At 46.8% G+C, this 18,223-nt stretch overlaps 1 protein-coding gene across 2 annotated transcripts in view; it reads left to right on the forward strand.

Moving 5' to 3' along the window:
- Positions 1 to 2,569: 2,569 nt before the first annotated feature.
- Positions 2,570 to 18,223, forward strand: part of SATB2 (SATB homeobox 2) — a 134,571-nt gene continuing 118,917 nt past the window's right edge. The window contains exons 1-2 of one of the 2 annotated variants that reach the window (XM_072874513.1): positions 2,570 to 3,222; positions 3,779 to 3,997. In XM_072874513.1, the coding sequence (XP_072730614.1) occupies positions 3,829 to 3,997 (169 nt within the window). In that variant the 5' untranslated portion in view covers positions 2,570 to 3,222; positions 3,779 to 3,828. Of the gene's footprint in view, positions 3,223 to 3,439; positions 3,572 to 3,778; positions 3,998 to 18,223 lie in introns of those variants that run through there. The other variant, XM_072874514.1, reaches the window with a different exon arrangement.

Below are 18,223 nucleotides of genomic sequence, written 5' to 3' on the forward strand. Positions count from 1 at the left end.
GGCCATTGATCCGCGGGAATTCGTAGTTCAACATCAAAGGTAAGAACAAAACATTATTCAATTATTCGATAGCTGGTGGAAAATGTTAACTTCCATGTAAGAGCTGCTGCTGAGCTTTATCAGATTTAGGGGAAAAAAAGGGAGAAAAGTTAGGTGGGGTTATTTAAAAAGAAAAACGAGAGTTCTCCAAACTTTGAGGCTCCTTTCTGAAAGGGACGGCAGGAGACCTGCCTGGCGGCAGCCGCTGTGCTCTCTCCTCCTCCGCAGCCTGCGCGTTCCCGGCACCGCCGCTCGCTCCTCCGACAACTCCCGGAGCCCCGGCCCTGGCCCCCGGCCCTCCGCTGGCCCCCGCATTTTTCTGGCTCCCCCAGTCTTCAGCCGGCGGTGGGACCCGACTCCCACCCCCCTTCACGGCTTGCTGTCCCGGGGCAAGGCTGGCACCGCGTCCAGACTTTGGCGGCGGGTCCCCCTGCCCCTTCCGAGGCGGGGAGAGACACGAGTCCTTCGGCCGAGGCGGGGGAAGCCGCACTCGGCGCTGCTTTTCGGGGCCGGGCCGGAGGTCGGATGCGGAGCGAAGCGATTATTTCTCTTACCCTGCCCGGGGATCCGCTGCTTCTCCCGGCACCGCTTCCAGGGGCGGCCCGGAGCCCACTGGGAGACCCGAACGCTCGGAGGGCGGGCGGGCTGTCACTGCCGCTCGGAGGGAAGGAGGAGGGCAGCGGGGCCAGCGGCGGCCGAGCTCCCGCGGGGGACCTGCCCTTCCCCTCCTCCAAATCCCGGGGCAGCACCGGCGGGGGTCGCCGCACCGGGACGGCTGCGTGCGGGCTCAGGGCTACCCCTGCTGCCCACCCTCCCCTCCCCTCCCCTTCCCTTCCCTCCCCTCCCCTCCCCGGGCGTTTACGGGGCGGACGGAAACCTGCCGCCAGGGCTGCCCGGTGGCGGTGATGCTCCCGCCGCGCACCGGTCCCGCCGTGCCCCGGGGGGGAGGAGGGGGGGCTCTCCGCTCCCCCCACCCCCTTGTACCCCCTTTTTTTTTGACCCTCCGGCGCCACCGTAAAAGGCAGAGCTCTTAAGGGGGCACGGCGGGGAGGGCGGCGCCCTGCAGGGAGCTAGCGGCGGACGGGCGGCGGGGGAGGAGGGGGGGGCGGCCGGCACCTTCGGTGCCCGCCGCCCCCCCCTTCCTCCCCCGCCGCCCGTCCGCCGCCCGCCCCCCTGCGCCGGAGGGGATTTCCTCGGTCCACCTTAACGCGGGGCTCGTTCCGCCGCCGGGCGGGCGGGGAGGGCTCGGCGGCGCGGAGCCGCCGGCTCATTCCCCTGCGCCCCCCGGGCCGGGCAGGGGGCGCTGCGGGCTCTCGGGGCGCGCCGCCGGGCATGGCCCTGCCGGGGAAGCGCCCGCTCCGCTGCCGGCCGCGGGGAGTGGCGGGGGTGCACCTTGCACCCGAGGGAGAGGTGACTGCGTGCCGGGCGAGCGCTGGCCTCCCCGGGACCGGCTAGGAGCCCCATCCCGCCCCGCTGCGACTTCCCCGCCGGAGCTTTCCCCTCCCCGCTGGCTGCACTTAGCCAGCGCTGTCATGCCCTACCCGGAGCTCCGCTATTAAATAATTTAGCGGCGGCAGCAGCAGCGCTTCCCTGCCCGCTTCTCACCTCCTCCCGGCCCCCATCATCAATTATTCAGGGCCAGCCCGGTAACTGCCTGGAGCCGGGCGCGGAGGGGAGGGCGGCGGCGGGCCCTACCTGGGGCCGGGCCGCTCGCCCACTCTCGGAGCCCCGGAGGAAGCGCGACCGGCCCTCGAGGCGGCAGCCCCCGCCGCACCGGGAAAAGTTACTGCCGCCTCGCCCCGGCAGGGAGGGGTTGCCGGAGGGTCCCTGCCGTCGCTCGGCTCCCCGGGGGGGGGACCGGGTGGCAGGAGGCGGCGAGGCCGCACCGGCAGCGTGGGACCGACCCGGGCGCCTGGACTGGATGCCGGTGGCAGCTTTGCTCCTCCCCGGTCGGTCCGGTCTCCCCAACTCCGGCTTCCCCTCTACCCCCCCCGCCCCCTTCTTCTCCCGGCTCCTCCTCCCCTCCTTCCCCCTCGGCCCTCCCCCGGCCCGACTGCCCCTGTCCTTGCGCCCTTCTGCCCTGGGTCCCTCCTGTCACCACCTCGTCCTGCCGCGCTTCCCTTTTCCCACCCAGCCCGCCGCCCTCCTCCCTCCTTCCTTCCCTCCCTCCCTCCCTCCCTCCCTCCGTGCGGCACCGCGCTCGCTTTTCGTGTGCGGAGATGTATTATTTATTTATCGGTGTTTAATTTCCTGCCAGGTGGGTCTCTGCCTCCCACCCCTGCGCGCAGCGGGGCCGGGCGGGCCGGGCCGGGCCGGGCCGGGGCTGCGCGGGGCGGAGCGGGCCGGGCCGGGAGGAGGTGGGCTGCTGCGCGCCCGTCTGCGCCCGATCCCGAGATAGCACCGAGACTTGATTTTTGCGGGGGGGGGCGGGGAGGGGGAGGGGTGTCAGAGGCGAGGAGGGGTGGCGATGTTTGGGATGCACAGCCCTGGGACGGGAACGCCGCGCAGACAGACAGGCAGACACACACACACACACACAGGCGCGCACACACACCAAACCCGAAACCAAGGACAACCCCAAAAAGGACTCACTCTGCCTCGATGACTCAACGCAACTAATAACCGTTTCTCCGCTCTCTGTGGCGAGTCCCTCCTGCCGCTGCTGTCGCTGGCAGAGGAGGGAGCGATTGAAAGTGACACACCGGGGGCCGCCGCCGCCGCTTCCCCGCGCCGCCAGGCACCCGCCGCCGCCGCGGAGCCCGGGAGAGCGGCGCTCCCTCCTCTTCTCCTCCCCCCGTCTCCCCCGGTATTGATTTTCTCCGCTGAAGGTGTGAGAAGTCGGCTCCCTCTCCCCCGCGCCGCAGCCGGCGGCCCCGCGGCTCCCCGCCCCCTCGCCCCGACCTCCCCGCTCCGCTCCGCTCCGCTCCGCTCCGCTCGCCACCCGGGACCCTCCGGGAAGGGGCTCTGGCCCCTGCCGCCCCGCGCAGCGCGGGCAGCCGCCCCGGCCCCGCCGCCTCGGCACCCCCGGAGGAGGGCAAGGAGGGGGCTAGGGGTGGGGGGAAGGAGTAGAAGGGAAGAAAGCGGCGTGAGAGGAGGAAACAAGAAAACTTTCCACCCTGGATTCTCTACTTCTGATCCATGGACAGAGCCCAACTCAGCCAACTTACAGACAGGCTATAAGCAGTAAGTACAGCGGCAGCTCCCGGGAGCCGCTCGCTAGAGGCTTCCTCGCCAGCAGCCGGCTGCTCCGTGCCTGCACAGCTGGCCGGCGCGGGGGGGCCGTGCCAGCGGGGCCGCCCGGACTGGCAGCCTCTTCCCCGCGGCCCCCGGGGGCGGGCCGGGGCTGAGGCCGGACCCGGGGCGCAGCACCTGGCTGCGGCGGGCGGGTGGGCTGCCTGCCTGCCTGCCTGCCTGCCGGCCTGCCCGGCGCGATGGGCACCGGGGCGCTGCGCTGCCTGCTCCCGCCCGCGGCAGGTTGGGGCCGGGCGGCGGGACCCGCGTCTCTGCCGCGGCGGGCCCGCGGACCGGGCGGGTAAGGCGGCCGGGCTGGGTCGGGGCCGAACCGCCCGCTTTTAGCGGGAACGGCTCCGGCGGCGGGAGCGGGGCGGCATCGCGCCCGGCTTCACTGGGCTGCGCCGCCCGGGGGACGCGCTGCGGGGGCCCGGGCGAGCGGGGCCCGGTGCCGGGCGGCGGCGCGGGCCGGCGGCCGCTGAAGCGCCCCTTGTTTCTCTCGCCCTAGGTCCGTGCTCCTTCTACTGCGACCTGCCAGCGGGAGCCGCGTCTCCGAGCATGGAGCGGAGGAGTGAGAGCCCCTGCCTGCGGGACAGCCCCGACAGAGGCAGCGGCAGCCCCGATGTCAAAGGGCCCCCCCCGGGGAAGGTGGCCAGGCTGGAGCAGAACGGCAGCCCCATGGGCACCCGCGGGAGGCCCAACGGCGCCGTCACCAAGCCCGTGGGAGGTAACCGTGCGGCCGCGCTCACGGCGGCACCGCCGGCCGGCCCGGCCCGGCCCGGCTCGGCCCGGCTCGGCGCGGCGGCCCCGCTGGCCGGGGCGCGCAGAGCGGCGTGCCGGGGGTGGCATTTGGCGGGCGGGTCGGCACCGTGCGCGGAGGAGCCGGCAGGGTCGTGTGGCAGCTGGCGAGCTGGCCCGCTTTGCACGGAGAGCGTTTAGCCGCTCAACCCCGCTGCGGTGTTAGGGGTCCGTGGAAGGAGTTCTGCCGAGGTCTGCGGCGTGTTAGAAGGCCTCCCTCCTAAAGAGGCCACCCCGAGGCCCGGGCTCCAGCTAGGCGGCTCACAAAAGGCCAGGCCTAATCCTGCTGGAGGGTAACGGGGGGAGAGCTGGGCCCTGCGCTCGCCGCTTTCTGCATGAGAACGGGCGATCGCCGCCGGGGCAGCCCGCGGGCATCCCCCGCGCATCGCCGGCGGCCGGGGCGGCGGGCCTGGGCAGCGCCAACAAAAGGGGGCATCGCCTCCAGGTTAGGTACCAGCAGCCTGGCTGCATTCAGGGATGCGGGTGACATGAGTTAGGTGTGTTACAGCCACCGTCACAGCTCTGAGAATAGGGTCTCCAGGGTGGAAAAAATGGCAGCGGTTATGTTTGCGTTTAGGGATTTTTTTTCTTTCTTTCTGTAAATAGTGTTTTGTAGTAGTTGTTGGAAAAGAGGACAGGGCAAAACACGTCCAAGGTTCAGCTCTTTTAGCAAAATTATTGAGCATTAGTTTTGCAGCATTCCTGCGATTCTCTAGAATACTTTAACTTTCATACTTACTTCGCTGTCTCGTTGCTGGCCAATTTTGTGTTTAGAGCATGTTTCAGTGACACGCGTGGTTGCTTTTTTTTTTTCCCTTTTCTTCCAAGCAGCTAAACTTCCCAGTCACTTCTCCTAAATGCCCCCTTTTTTTCATCTTGACTCTGGTGCTGTCTCATTTAATGCAGTGCAACCTCGTGTCAGGAAAAATATATTTTAAAATCTTGAAATTAGCCTGATGTTGTGAGCGTAATACTGCAGGGCAGGCCACAAATCACTTTACCTTTTTTAAAAAAAATCTCTCTATATTTGTGTTTTAAAATGTGCAGAGTGGGAACACACACATGTAGTTGTTTATACACAAAGAGTTTGTGTAAATGACATTTCAAGAGATACTTCGATACGGTTGTCACATGACTCTCTTATTACGTGAGGTTTATTTAGCGATTTTACCATTAGATGCTTGTTTTAGACCTCTGGCTCAATAGGCTTCCTAATTGCTGAAGTTTGCTAAGGGGCTGCAGATTTGATTTTGTTTTAAAAACATAGGATTCATTTATATACCTAATGAAGGGTAAGAGATCTCGCCAGTTTTTTATGTTTCTTGGGTGACTATATGTCTGTTTTTTAAACCTCTTCTCCGTGTTCTTCTAATGTACAGAAAAAGAAGAAACAGCTTTGCAGTGAAGACTTGTAGTAGTATTCCACTTACAAATTGGTGGAGAAATAATTTATTGAATAATTTTAAAAATTAACTAGTCAATCATATAAAAAGTAATACGTGTAGTTTTGGATGCCTTTCTCGAGACTGAGGCATTATAGCTGCTTGATTTTAAAGAGAGTGTTAGAACTGGAGCTAAAATCTTTTTCCTTGGGGCATTTATAGAAATATACTTTAAAGGAATGCTTTTAAATGTTTTGGGATATATATGTTGTTTTGTAAGTGCAGCTGTGTTAGCCAAGAGAAATTCACCGGCTTTTATAGTTATATCGGTGGTTCAGCTTGAATCTGGCCTGTTAAGTTATAGAAGATTTCTTCCACTTAAGACAAAGACTCTCATTTCTGAAAGCAAACTTTTAAGAGCCTACATTTTCATTCATTACTCTTCATTTACAGAGTTGGTGTAGACTGGAGTGTAAAAGTGTGGGGGAATAGGAAATGCAGGAGAAATTTTTTTCTTTTCTTTTCCTTAGCTGGTGTTCTTTAAACAGTCTCAATCTCTTTGGTTTTAGGCTATTCATAATAAAGTTTATTCATTACTCGTTATTGATACTGAAAGCAAGAAGAAAATTATTCTTGTCTGAATACTTACCTAGGTTCTATAATACTCAATACTAAATCAGTTAAGGCAGATTTTTTTAATAAGATAATGGTGCTGTTTAAAATTGATTTCATTTTTTTTTCCTCCTGGAAGTGCTCTCAAGATAAATCAACATAGCTAATTTCCAGATATTTTTTCTGCTGCTGTTTTTCAAGCTTGATCTTTAAGAACCTGTGTGACCAAATGATCTTTTTCTGAATGCAGATCGCACCGTTTCTGGAAGTCTGTATCTTTGCAGTGATCACTGCGGTGTTAGTAATTTTTTCACTTGAGTTGTGAAATGCAGCTGTAGCCGTTCACGGAAAGGCTTACTTTTAATATACTGGCAAATTAGTATAAAACTTCTCTTCAAATAAATATTAATAAAGGCTCTTTTAGTATTGTTCCTAGTGTTTGATTAAAAAGGAAACTATTGACAGTCATAGTGAAATGACATCTAAGGCTTCAGTTGTCCATCCTTCAGTTTATTCTTATTTTTCAAGATTTAAAAAGCGCTACTATTTATTGAATGTGAAATTCATTTGGGAAAAAAAATTGAAACACTTCACTGGAAACTAGAGACTATTTTAGTTTTGATTTTTTTTTTAAATTCTATGAAGTATATCTAAAGGTTTTGAAAGCACAGACAGAGGCTAGCAATTCTTTTTTTCATCTCATTTTGGGCCTTAGACATGTAAATGCTGAAATTCCTTCCTACTTGTCAAGTGGCTTTTTGGTGTAATAATACCTGTTTCTGAACATAATCCCTGCGAAGAGAGCAATAAGCTCTCAACTAACTGGTGCTATGATGAGACTGATGACCTTTGGTAACAAGTTTTATAATCGTAGTGTTTGCTACAGTTATTTTTCCAGTGACTTCCCCGAGAAATAAATATTATAGTGCTGTAGGAGTTTTTAGCTTTCTCTGTAGATTTATGAGTGAAAAAGTGTTTTAAACTAAGCTTTTGTAGTGCAGACAGAAAATCAGTTGTTCTCATGAGAAATTTTGCCTTACGACTCTCCTTTTTTTTATTCCTAACCTGAATGTACTTAATTCAAAGGGCCATTACAGCAGCTGTAATAACCTAGTGAAGGTCACTAAAAAGATAAATGGGGTCTTAAAGGTTGTGTTTAATAGGGGATTTAAAAGTTTCGGTACTGTTTACGATGTTGTTAGCGTCAGTCCAATGTGTTAGAGTCCAGTTTTGGTTTGCCTGACTAACCCAGGGCTGTCTAAAATGTTTCAGCAGTTATCTAACCCGTCTGTTTTAAAACCTGTATGTAATAAAGCACAAGTGCTCAGATGTTCAAGAGAGGCAGGTTTTATAAAGGTCCCTGGGAAAAAAAGGCTAATATCGCTTTAAAAAACATATGAAGCCTGGGAGAGAGTTTAGAGCAAGCAAGAGCACTATGGTGTTGACAGCTTTATATCCCTGTTGGGTAACATTCACTTACTAGAATTGGCGTCTCCTCTCAGTTAGTAATTCACTCCATAAGGATTAAAAAAAAAAAAGGATGATTAATGGCTAGGAAACTTATATTTACAAAATTGTTGATTGCAATTCATGAACCTGTTTGTGTATGAGTGGATGTGCATATATATATGTATGCGTTGTTTTTGAAGAGTGTAGAAATAAGCATCCAAAGCCTCTGAATGCAACTTAAAATGCCAGTATGCAGAATGAGCTGTTTTGAAGTTTGGTTTTGCTGAAATGGAAACATCGAACCAAAATATAGCCAAGACACACATTCAAATTTGGAGCAGGAAATTATTACAAAAATTTGCTGGTTAGATTAGTTTGACGCAGTCTGATAGCAATACATTCTTATTCATTTGACTGTTACAATGTGTGATTTAATTTACAGAATATTAGTGGAGGAGAAAACTTTCAGACAATTCAAACTAAATTGTATGATTGGGATGTTAACCTGTAGCTGTGGTTACCATGCTCGTACAGTCAGATGTACCAGAAATGTGGATGCCGTGACTCTTTGGAGCCTTGCTGCTAATTGCTGTAAGCCCCGTAAAGTTCTGATATATCACGGTCTTGTCTGCTTAGGTGTAGTTAGAAATCTGTTTTAATATATCTCTGGGGCGACAGAAATGCCGACTGAGGATGGTTAAAGAGCTGTTTGAGAAAATCCATTCTAAATATTTCTGCAAAAATGTCATAGGGTTTGTGCTACCTTTTATGTCTTTTACAAGGATTTAAAGTACTTTACAGGAGAGAAAATCCACTTCTGTGCAGATGGAAGAGTACAGCTTGATCAAATTTACTCCTCTGTTCTAAGCGGTTAGTTAACATTAAACTCTAAATGGCATCCTGAATGGAGTAGGGAAGCATGTTTCACTTGTCCTTATGAATTGAGTAAAGTGAAAGGTTAAGTTTTAGGTAGTCTTCCTGCCTAGATCCTAGATGAAGAATATCTTCCTGCTGCCTGAAAGAAGTATGTAGCTATTTGAAAGAATTAAATGCATCGAGATACAGAAGTGTGAAAGCCGCAAATCCTTGTTAGTTCAGGAACCAGCAGTATGTGAATATATTTTATGTCTTATCTGTTGCAGAATAGTTGGAAAATGTTGCCTTGTACTTTGATATAATTAATTAGGGATTATGAGGAAATGTAAATTCTTGGATTTTACGCGTTTCTGATACATAATGAGGAAGAGACCTCTAATTTAACAGGAACAGTAAGAAAAGCAAGACAGTGATTTCTTTTTCATGAGCGATGGTTAAAAATGAATTACTGGTCTTTTTGCTGATTTCCACCCCTAACCCCCCTTTTCCAATCAGATTATGTCATGTAAATAGAATAAACAGAGCAGTCACTCCTGCAGGGTCATGTAGCATATCAGCTGGATTTTTGCTGAGGTAGAAAAATAGTAGTTCTTTATGTGTTTTCAGTACTTGGTCTGTTATTAAAATAAAGACACAGTTGGTTAAAATATACATGCAATTGAACATATGCATTAAAGAGAATATAGGGTATCCACCCATTCAGTGACCTAGGCATAATTTGATGTTTAGAGTAATTTTGGAACTCTTAAGTTGCATCTGCAGAAAGCCACCGACAATTTTGAATTCAAGATTTAAGATTAGCTGTAGTAAGATTTTATTTTTTTCTGCAGCAGTTCCTAAGTGTTTCAAGTCATCTCCCCGCTTCCTCCCCACCCCATACCCATGGCCACGTTAGTTAACTAGATGCTATTATTCTCATCATGAACCAAAGGAAAGAAAAAGAAACCAACATCTTTGAAAAAGTCAATGTTAATTCTCTTTCCCTCCCCCCCCCCCCTCCCCCCCCGCTTTATAAATTCGGTCCGGCCTTTTCTTAGTTTCACTGGGATAGAACAGAGTAGATTTACTGTCAATTATTTATAGAGCGTTTGTCTGAAAACTCCTGTTAAGGTGATTCTGTCAGGGACTCCTCAGAATTGTTTTTATGCCTGAAGAAGATGGCAAAATCATATTAAAAACAATAACGACGCTGGTGAGGAAATGTATTTTCAAGAAATTGAATAGTGACATATTTCTCACTCAGAATTTAGACGAAGGATTCGGACATTGAAGGAAGAAAAACAGTATTAAACTTTTATTGTTATGAATAAACACTTAAAGGTGAGGTTTAAAGATTCCTTTCCTAAATACTTAATTTTTGGGAGTCTTTATATTCTGTTTAAATTATTTTACTGTACTGAGTATTTTATCTAGATTTAAAAGTAGAAAAAAACTGGCGTAATGTAATTGTAATCAAGTTGTCATTTCAACAGACAGCTATGTCATATTTAAAATATCTCGTTAGTAGCGCAGACTTTCAGATGGTATCAGTTACTTTAAAATACCTTTTAATGTATTTGAGTTTAATACTCTTCATGGAGATGCCAGTCTGAATATTTATTTTTGCAGTTACTTTCCATTATCGCTGTTCTCCTTAAAGCTGTCTGTATGGAATGGGGAGGAAAAGGGCCACGACAGTGACTTGGACCTTAAGTAAAATACTTGGACCAGTAAGATTTTTGTCACTCGCATTGACACAGAAGATGGTAATACACTATGGCGTCTATGATGTTGTAAAATAAAGACAGTTTTACTGCAGTCATGTATTTATATTCGCCAAACAGCTGTGTGACCCATTTAGGAAAATTCTTATTTTTGTGATTGAGCAGTCCCCAACCTGCTTTTAAATCTTATTTTTAAACTTTTCAAAATAACTGAAAATCTGTAAAACTTAGGAAGATTTTATTTCGAATCCCAAATTGCAAGGCATAGATAAGTTAGGCCTTTAATTACCATCCCTCATCATAATTTGGTTAAATTAGTAACTGCTGCTGTGTTTTAGGATTAAAGGCCCAGTTTTTCAAGGTATAAAGTATTACCAAGTCCCTTTGAATTGATACGATGGGGGTTTGTTCAAGATAACCTGTGCCTGATTCAGACTCTGTAACTACCGAACAAGCGTGCTCTCCTTTTGAAGCTCAAAGTGGTTTTGAAACCAGCCCGCTGTGTTGAACGAGGAACCGATGCCCTTTCTAGCTTTGAAAAAATTGTCTTGTGGTAATTGGTTCCTACTGTACGAAATGTCCCGGGTCAGATGCGTTGGTCCCCACGATGACATGTGTCATTAACGCAGATGTAAGAAATAGTCACAGCAGACAAAAGGCGGCTGAGTATTTGATGGCTTTTGAGAAATGTTTTCTAGCCTCTAGCCATACTAAAAAACAAATTGCCCTCCAACAAGCTTCGTACTTGTTGCAGAATGCTCATCAGCGACATCTCTGCTGTGGGGTTACATACAAATGAGTTTACATTGATTAGTGGTACGGAACACAAAAAATATGCTTTGCCGTTTAATTTGGGGGGAATTGTTAGCCCCTCTAGATGAGGTTCTTGTGGCCATTCACAAAGTGTTGACTGCTTTAATGTGTGATATGTTCTCAGCCAGCAAGTCATGTTGTGCATATTGTTGCAGTTCTATGGTTAAGATTTTTTTTTTTCCAGAGTTCCTGCGCTTTGTACAAAAGCATGTATGCAGCTGTTGTGTGTACTCTGTCCCCATCTTCATTTGCATTGATCCAAATATTAGTAAGGGAAAAATGTTTCACTTCATATTTCCAATTTTATTTCCTTTATTTTAGAAAACTTAAAAAACCCCGTAAACTAGTATTTTAAGTTGTTTTTTCTTTTTAAATACCTCTACTAGTTGGTATTCCCCGAAGATTTACAAATATGCCAAGATGTCAGCATTTGTCTATTAGCAATAGAAGGCTGCTGACATTGTGAAACCCTTATAGGCAATGTTTGAAAGGGTTTTGTTTTGTTTTGTTTTTTTTAAAGTGTAATTCTTACTCTGATTTTTGAAGATGGGAACACTGATGTTGCTAATATCTGAGGACTTACGTAAAACCTTCTTCCAGGAGGCATTTCTACTTGGAATAAGGCTACACAAATAATTTACAGGATTGCTTAAAAGACGGAGGGTGAGCCCTGCATTGCTAGTATCCTAAGCCGGATGCTAGGGCAGAGATCTCGTGTCTGAACTCAAGATATATTTTAAATTTCCTGGCAAATGCTGAATGGTTATTGGTGTTACATGCAGCGATGTCAGGAAGAAGAGAGGATTGTCATTATTTGTATGAAGGGAACAAAAATAACTTGAAGAAAAGAGACAGGTAGCTCTAGATAAAAGTTTAAGCATATGACTTGTTTTCTAAATAGAAAATTACCTGGCTAATAGTAAAAATTGTCAGTCATTTTGCTCTAACTGATGTCCTTGTATCAGACGGACATGCAATATTAAACAGTCTGAGCACAACTGTACCTTGTTAGTAGCAATTTCAGCAAGGTAAAAAAGCTCAGAAAAAGATTAATAAAAATAACCTGTCAGCCTATATTTTAGATGAAGCTGAGGCATCTCTTGAGATAACCGTAACACCCACTGCCTTTTCAGAGTGCAGTAGAAATGTCTCCCATTTAAATATCCTCCCTCCTTATTTGTTCCCCAAAGATGCACGCTGAGATGAAAAGACACTCTATTGACAGTAAACCTTTTCAAAAGTACTAAATCTGGCAAAAAATGTCGGGAGGGGAGTTTCTTGCATCAAAAACCATTTTTGTATTGCCACATACAGCCACAAGGTTGCTTTCTCTCTCTCTCTCTGTCCCTCTGATGTTCTATTTCTATTTGTATAATGTTGAGAAGTGGCTGGGTTAGTCTGTCTTTACTTGTGTATGGCCGACACTTCACTCTCTAGAAGTTGCTGACTTTGTCTGCATTTGGACAGAAACTTCAGATAAGTGAGGAAACTTGCATAGAAGTATTTACCATCATGGTAATCTGAACTCACAGGGAGTGTTTTGTCGTAAATTTAGCTGACAGGCGTATATTGGAAACGAAGCATGTCATTTTCAAAACTATAACCAGACTATTTTTTGAGAGTAATATAAATTCATATTTTGAGCATATTTTCGTTTATATGCATTTCCATTATTTATATATTAAAATTAGATGTGCACAATTTCCAGTCTTATTATTTTGAATGGTTATTAAGAAATGTAGTTATAAATTATGAGTTATACAATACTTTGGAGTAAAAGGTGATTTTCATAATGTCTTTTCCCAACTTACAAATAACTTTTTTGCCATAATACAAACATGCTAGCAGAGCAACATGATAGATGTCTCTTTAAGTATCGTAGTAAAAGAAAATGACTTGTATTCTGAGGCTGTGGATAGTTTATGTTGTTTTGGACCCATTTCCCAAGCAGTGATCGAAAACAGATTACAATAACAATTATACAGTCAGAAGATGCAATATCCATTTCTGTTTTAATTGAGTGAAAGAATAATAAAAACATCATTAAGAAAAATGAGGTGGACCTGTCATACACCCTACCAGTTTTTAGACTTGGAGAAAATGCAGAGTAACAGAAGTGTGGGCTTTTTTTTTTTTTCTTTTTCCCTTTTTTTTAAGTGAAGCTTGTTGCTCAAGCTAGAAGTCTGGATGGTAGACTTCATATGGGCTGCTATGAGCAAGTACGCAATAAGTAGGCGTACAGCTTGACAGTAAAGCTGAAGTTAGGCATTATCTGAGTGTCTGGGTTTGGCTTAATAATGAATGTAATGTTTCTGTCATTGGTTTGAGCATTCCTGATTATAGTAATGTGATCACAGTGTCATACTGACCTACCAAAGAGTTGAGCTCAGAGAATGCCATAGACAGGTAGAAAGTAGTAAAAACCACTTCTTTCTCCTTCAAAATAAAAAGCTGTGCTACTTTGTGTTTTTTTCCTTTTTTTTCTGCCCCTCCAAATCTGTGGACATGTATGCCAGTAGGAGTATTCGGTCTCTTTAGCCATTGCTACCTGGGACTGATTCTTCTGCGACCCTTTAGCTACTTCACCATCTCAGTCTTCTGATGAAAACCCTGTAGACAGAAGGGCCCTGTGCTGGGTGCATACTGCAGCTGTGTTCCTCTTGAAAAGGGACCTAACTGTACTCGAAGGCCTGAGGCTGAGGGAACCTGGCTCTCCATTTTCTCTGGATCTGAGTCCTGGAGCTGTAAGCATAAGTGCCCTTTCTGCCGTATCATATGGGGAAAGAGAGATCCTCTCTATGGTAGCCTTGGCTCTAGTCGTGTACCATACAGCTTTATAAATCAACATTTGGAATGGCATCCGGAAGTGAACCGGGAGCCAGTTCAGCCTTTGGAGAGCAGATGTAATCTGCTTTCTTTGGCTAACACCTCTAAGCGAGCACATGCATTTGCACTAGCAGAAGTATCTGGTTCTCCAGTGTAGCTCTGTGTATGTAATGTTGTAGCAATTCAGCCTGTTGAGCCCCAAAAGCATGGATTGCTGGCTCATAAGGAGTGAATCCACACACAGTAGGTCGGCCTGTAGGCAGGTCCCTTCCACTCTCTCCCCAAAATATCGCTAACTGGCTGAACAAAGTAGGCGTACTGTGCATACCTGAGAGGGGGTGTACCTGCTAACTCTTGTTCCTCGACCTCGTGACTTGTTTGCTGAAGATGTGGTAGTTATTAAAAACTGTTAGATTAATGTAACCTGCTGGCTGAGAAAAGCAAATGTTCCTAAAAGAATGATGTTCAAATGGATAGTTGTCAAATGTGTGATCTCGTCTTTGTGAAAATGTGGAGTGCTTCTCCCACAGCTCTTGATGATCTGTCCTTGAAAAAGAGTGAGTACAAGAGAATGCCGCTCAGAAGTTGTTCTCTCTGTGCAGGGGCGTGGGGTGTGGAAGATTGGAGTTGTAAGTAAAGGCCAAGCCCCGGGTGCCCCTGACCCATACCGGGCCGTGGGTGCAGGCTGTCTGAAGACTCCCTGTGTGTTGACTGGTGAAAAGGGAGACAGAGGCAGCAGTTAGCTGCTTTCTAGAGGACGGAATGACGGAGTGGCTCCTACTCTTTCTTGGTTGTGGTTCTCTCCTCCATTCATTTTCCCACTGAAGATCTGATGAAGATTTCTGTGGTCTCCTTATACCAGAAAAATACCATCTAGTAATGATGTTGCTATAGCAGTAGCTGAACCCTGGCTGAAAGCGCAGCAGGATGAAGGGCTTCATCAGTAACCATTGAGTTTGATGACATTTATTCTGAGACAGTGTTTAATGTGGCTTGTCCTATTGCATGCGTACTTGTAACTTCTGCCCATAACCAGTTCTGCCATATCTGTTGACATTGTCAACAGATTAGAAATGAGGTTTTCTAATGCTGCCAGTATCTAAAAGACGAGGGCAGAAGGCAACGATTACAACGATTACAGATCCGTTCAGCTTGTCGTACAGCTGGAGCCTGCAGTTGGGCTTGAAGACGGAGTTGTAGGTGCAGTAGTTGCATTAGACTCTCCATCAGCTATTTATCTGGTAACATGAAGGAAGGGTGATTTCTTCTTTTTCTTGCCAGGGGGAGGTTCACAGAGGAATGGACACGAAGGAGAAAAGAGCTTGCTGGTGGGTCCCAGTGGAGATCCCAAAACAGGCCCGAGTGTGGTACGCAGCTCTTCTCCAGAAATAAAACCTCAAACCAGCTACGAAAGCTTTTCTGTTACATTCCAGGGGACTTATCCCAGTACCAGGAGACTAGTTAATAGAACCTTCATTAAAATGCTTTTGCTAGAAGATGTTTTTTTTGCTTTAAAAATTACATAATATGGTGGCATCTGCTAGCACCACCGAAGTTAAGGGCTTATTAGTGGTTCCAGTTTTCAGGGTTTAAAAATGTTGGTCATTAAAATTAATTCTGGGTGGAACTTGGCATAGAGAGTCTTAGCCCCTTAGGCGAGTTTTGTTACGTAGTTGAGAGAAAAAGAGCAGAAAGCAGTCCCCCAAACCAAAAACCTCTCCCGAACCCTAAACTTGTTTTTAAGTTACAGAAACCAAAACCTAAAACTTATAGGAAATTAATGGCTTAAGATGATTTTTAAAAAAAATGCTAGTTTAATTTAAAAGCGTTTCCTTCACTGGTTTTGAGTGAAATGAGTATATTTTCCATTAGTTCATATTATAAAGTACTGCTGTGAGGTATTTTTTCTTCTTTTTTAACTGGGAAACAAGTTGAAACAACTGAGCTGTTTTATTTAGGAAAAATGTAGCTATAGCGTCTTCACCTTTGCCTTTTGATGGGAATGGTTGGATGTGATGATCTTAAGGGTTTTTTCCAACAAAATAATTCTGTGATTCTATTCTATGAATTGGAATGCCTGCCTGTGGTTCTGGCTGAATGCATGGCGCTGGTACTGCCACGCGCGTTCCGGGGGGCTGGCTGGCAAGGGAAGCTGAGCTTCCCGCTAGCAGGGACGGCTGTTTGTGCCTTCTTCTGAAGCGGGCTCCCTGAAAACCGTGTTTTGAGGTCTGGGTCATCATCGCCCTCACTTTTCTCTCATTTAGGTAGGAGAGCTGGAAGTGTTTAATTGCTTCTGCCTCCTGGCCGCCCTGTGCACAGCTGTGCCTGGGCTAACCGGGTGGCACAAGCCCCGAGTGGCTGCTCCCTTTCTTGCCCTTTGCACCCAAACAGTGTGACAGATTTGAAGTTTAGGTTGAGTTAGTGCAACTAGTTTAGCAAAGGGGGTTAGTTACCAGAAACAGCTGATCCACTTTGACTAACAAAAGGCCTCATGTCCTGTGAGTAACACTTCTGTCCCGGACATGCAGCAGGAGAGGCTGCACGAAAGGTAAATACTTCATATCCCTCTCTATTTCTCATTTCTTGTTCGTCTCAGCACATGCTCTGAATATGACTTTTCTTTTATGCCGTTTTTTGAGAAACTCAAGTATTATCAAATCAAGTTATGAGTTTCATAATATGTTTCTGTGGTGGGATGGTGGCCTGGAATATTTGTGTTAAACAGTAAAGCTGTTATTTCAGCTAGGAGAAGGATTCTTTGGCTAGTTAAGCTGTCAGAAGCAGGGGACATCTGCAGAGACGTTAGTGACTTCTTTATAAGATTTCCTGAGATCTGGGATAGTTGTGATGGTTGGGAGACTGAAGCCACAGAAAGGACTGGAAGCTGAAGAAGGATGTAAATAATACCTTGTGGTTTTGCATTCACCATTGGCTAAAATATAATATGTAGAAATGCATTTCCTGCCTACAGATTTATTGAATATGTAAAGCCAGAAAAAATAACTGAGGAGGAGGAGAAAGATATTGTCCTTAGTTTTACTTCCTCTGGCCCTCCTAAGAAGAAAAATTCTACAATGTAATGTTATTTAACATGATTTTGTTTCTTTGGCAAACGTTGTATTAAAATCATCTGTGGACTGAGCTCTTCTTTACCAAATTGCATCCTGGAACAAATTATTTGCAACGCGCTTATAAACCCATGAAGAGTAGGAGTTTAACAGCATCACATTACTGGTTATATGCAAAATCAGATATCTCACGTTTTGTCTAGAACACATTGGAGAGCAGAGGATTAGCAGAAAGTAAGGTCCTTGTTTTTAAACAAAGCCTTTTGCTGTAATGAGGTGCTTGACGCTTTTGTTTTGCATAGGACTGTACAGTTTTAAAGATCCTGATACGGTCTCCTGTATTTGACATAGAGATTTCCCGCTGGCCGCCTGTCAGCGTGCACACACAGCTTTCTTCACGTGGTTCTGAGTGGTTAGTGACAAACAACTGCAGAGTCATTCCTCCAGTCCCCATTAAAAAAGATTTACAGTGGAAGAATTCTCAGCCTCATAATGAGACTGTTATAAGCTGGTGCTTGATACGTAAAAGGCTGAAACACAGTCCATTTACCCAAACCAAGCATTTATTGTAAATAAGTTAAGTGCCAACAGCTTATATTCCGTCCGATTTAATTATATTTATAATTTATGGGGCAGCTTGAAAGTGAGCCTTAATGGACATGACTAACCCTTGCTGAAATGTGTGAGCTCTGTCTCTTCTGCCTCATCACTGAATTGCGCAGGCATGGGCTGAACCTGGGATCTGCTTCAAGCCTGATCCTTCTTGAGTGTGAATAGTCATGTACATGGGGCAGTGTGGAAGTGGTACAGCTCTGCCTCTTCAGCCTGTCATTGCGTATCCTCTCTCTGCAGCCCTCAACTGGACTCTGCAGGATTTTCTGGGGAAGATCTCACGTCACCACTAGCTACAGCTACGCTGTGTTTTAAATAAAAGTAGTGTTGAGATCACAACAAAAACCTGTTTTTTCAAATACTATTTGGTGTCCTTCCTCTGAGGAAAAAAAAACATTTTGGAATGCAGTTGATCTTTTCTCATTATGAATTTATCTTCTCTCGTTGTAAGTGGTCTTAAAAGTCTTTTCCAACCGAAATGATTCTGTGATTCTATGTTTGTTCAGCTAGTCGAGTCTGGAATAGAAACCTCCTGATTATCAGCATACACACTAGGTTTTAATTTCGATCACTTCAGGATTTGCCGTTTACACGGTTTTGAAGAAGTGGCACACTGAAGCTTTGAAGCTTCACTTTTTTTTCTTTCTTTCTTTTTTTTTTCTTGGCAGTGGTGTTAAGTTTTTCAGAATAGAAATTACGGATTTATGTTGCACTAGGATGGAGGATGGCCATCTTTGGTGCAGAAATTCAGGTATTTCTGAATAACTGAAAGCTGTCAAACTTAATTGGTTTCTGCCTTTTCAATTAGAGCTGC

Source organism: Ciconia boyciana, chromosome 10 (assembly GCF_034638445.1).
Source record: "Ciconia boyciana chromosome 10, ASM3463844v1, whole genome shotgun sequence".
Classification (NCBI taxonomy): Eukaryota; Metazoa; Chordata; class Aves; order Ciconiiformes; family Ciconiidae; genus Ciconia; species Ciconia boyciana.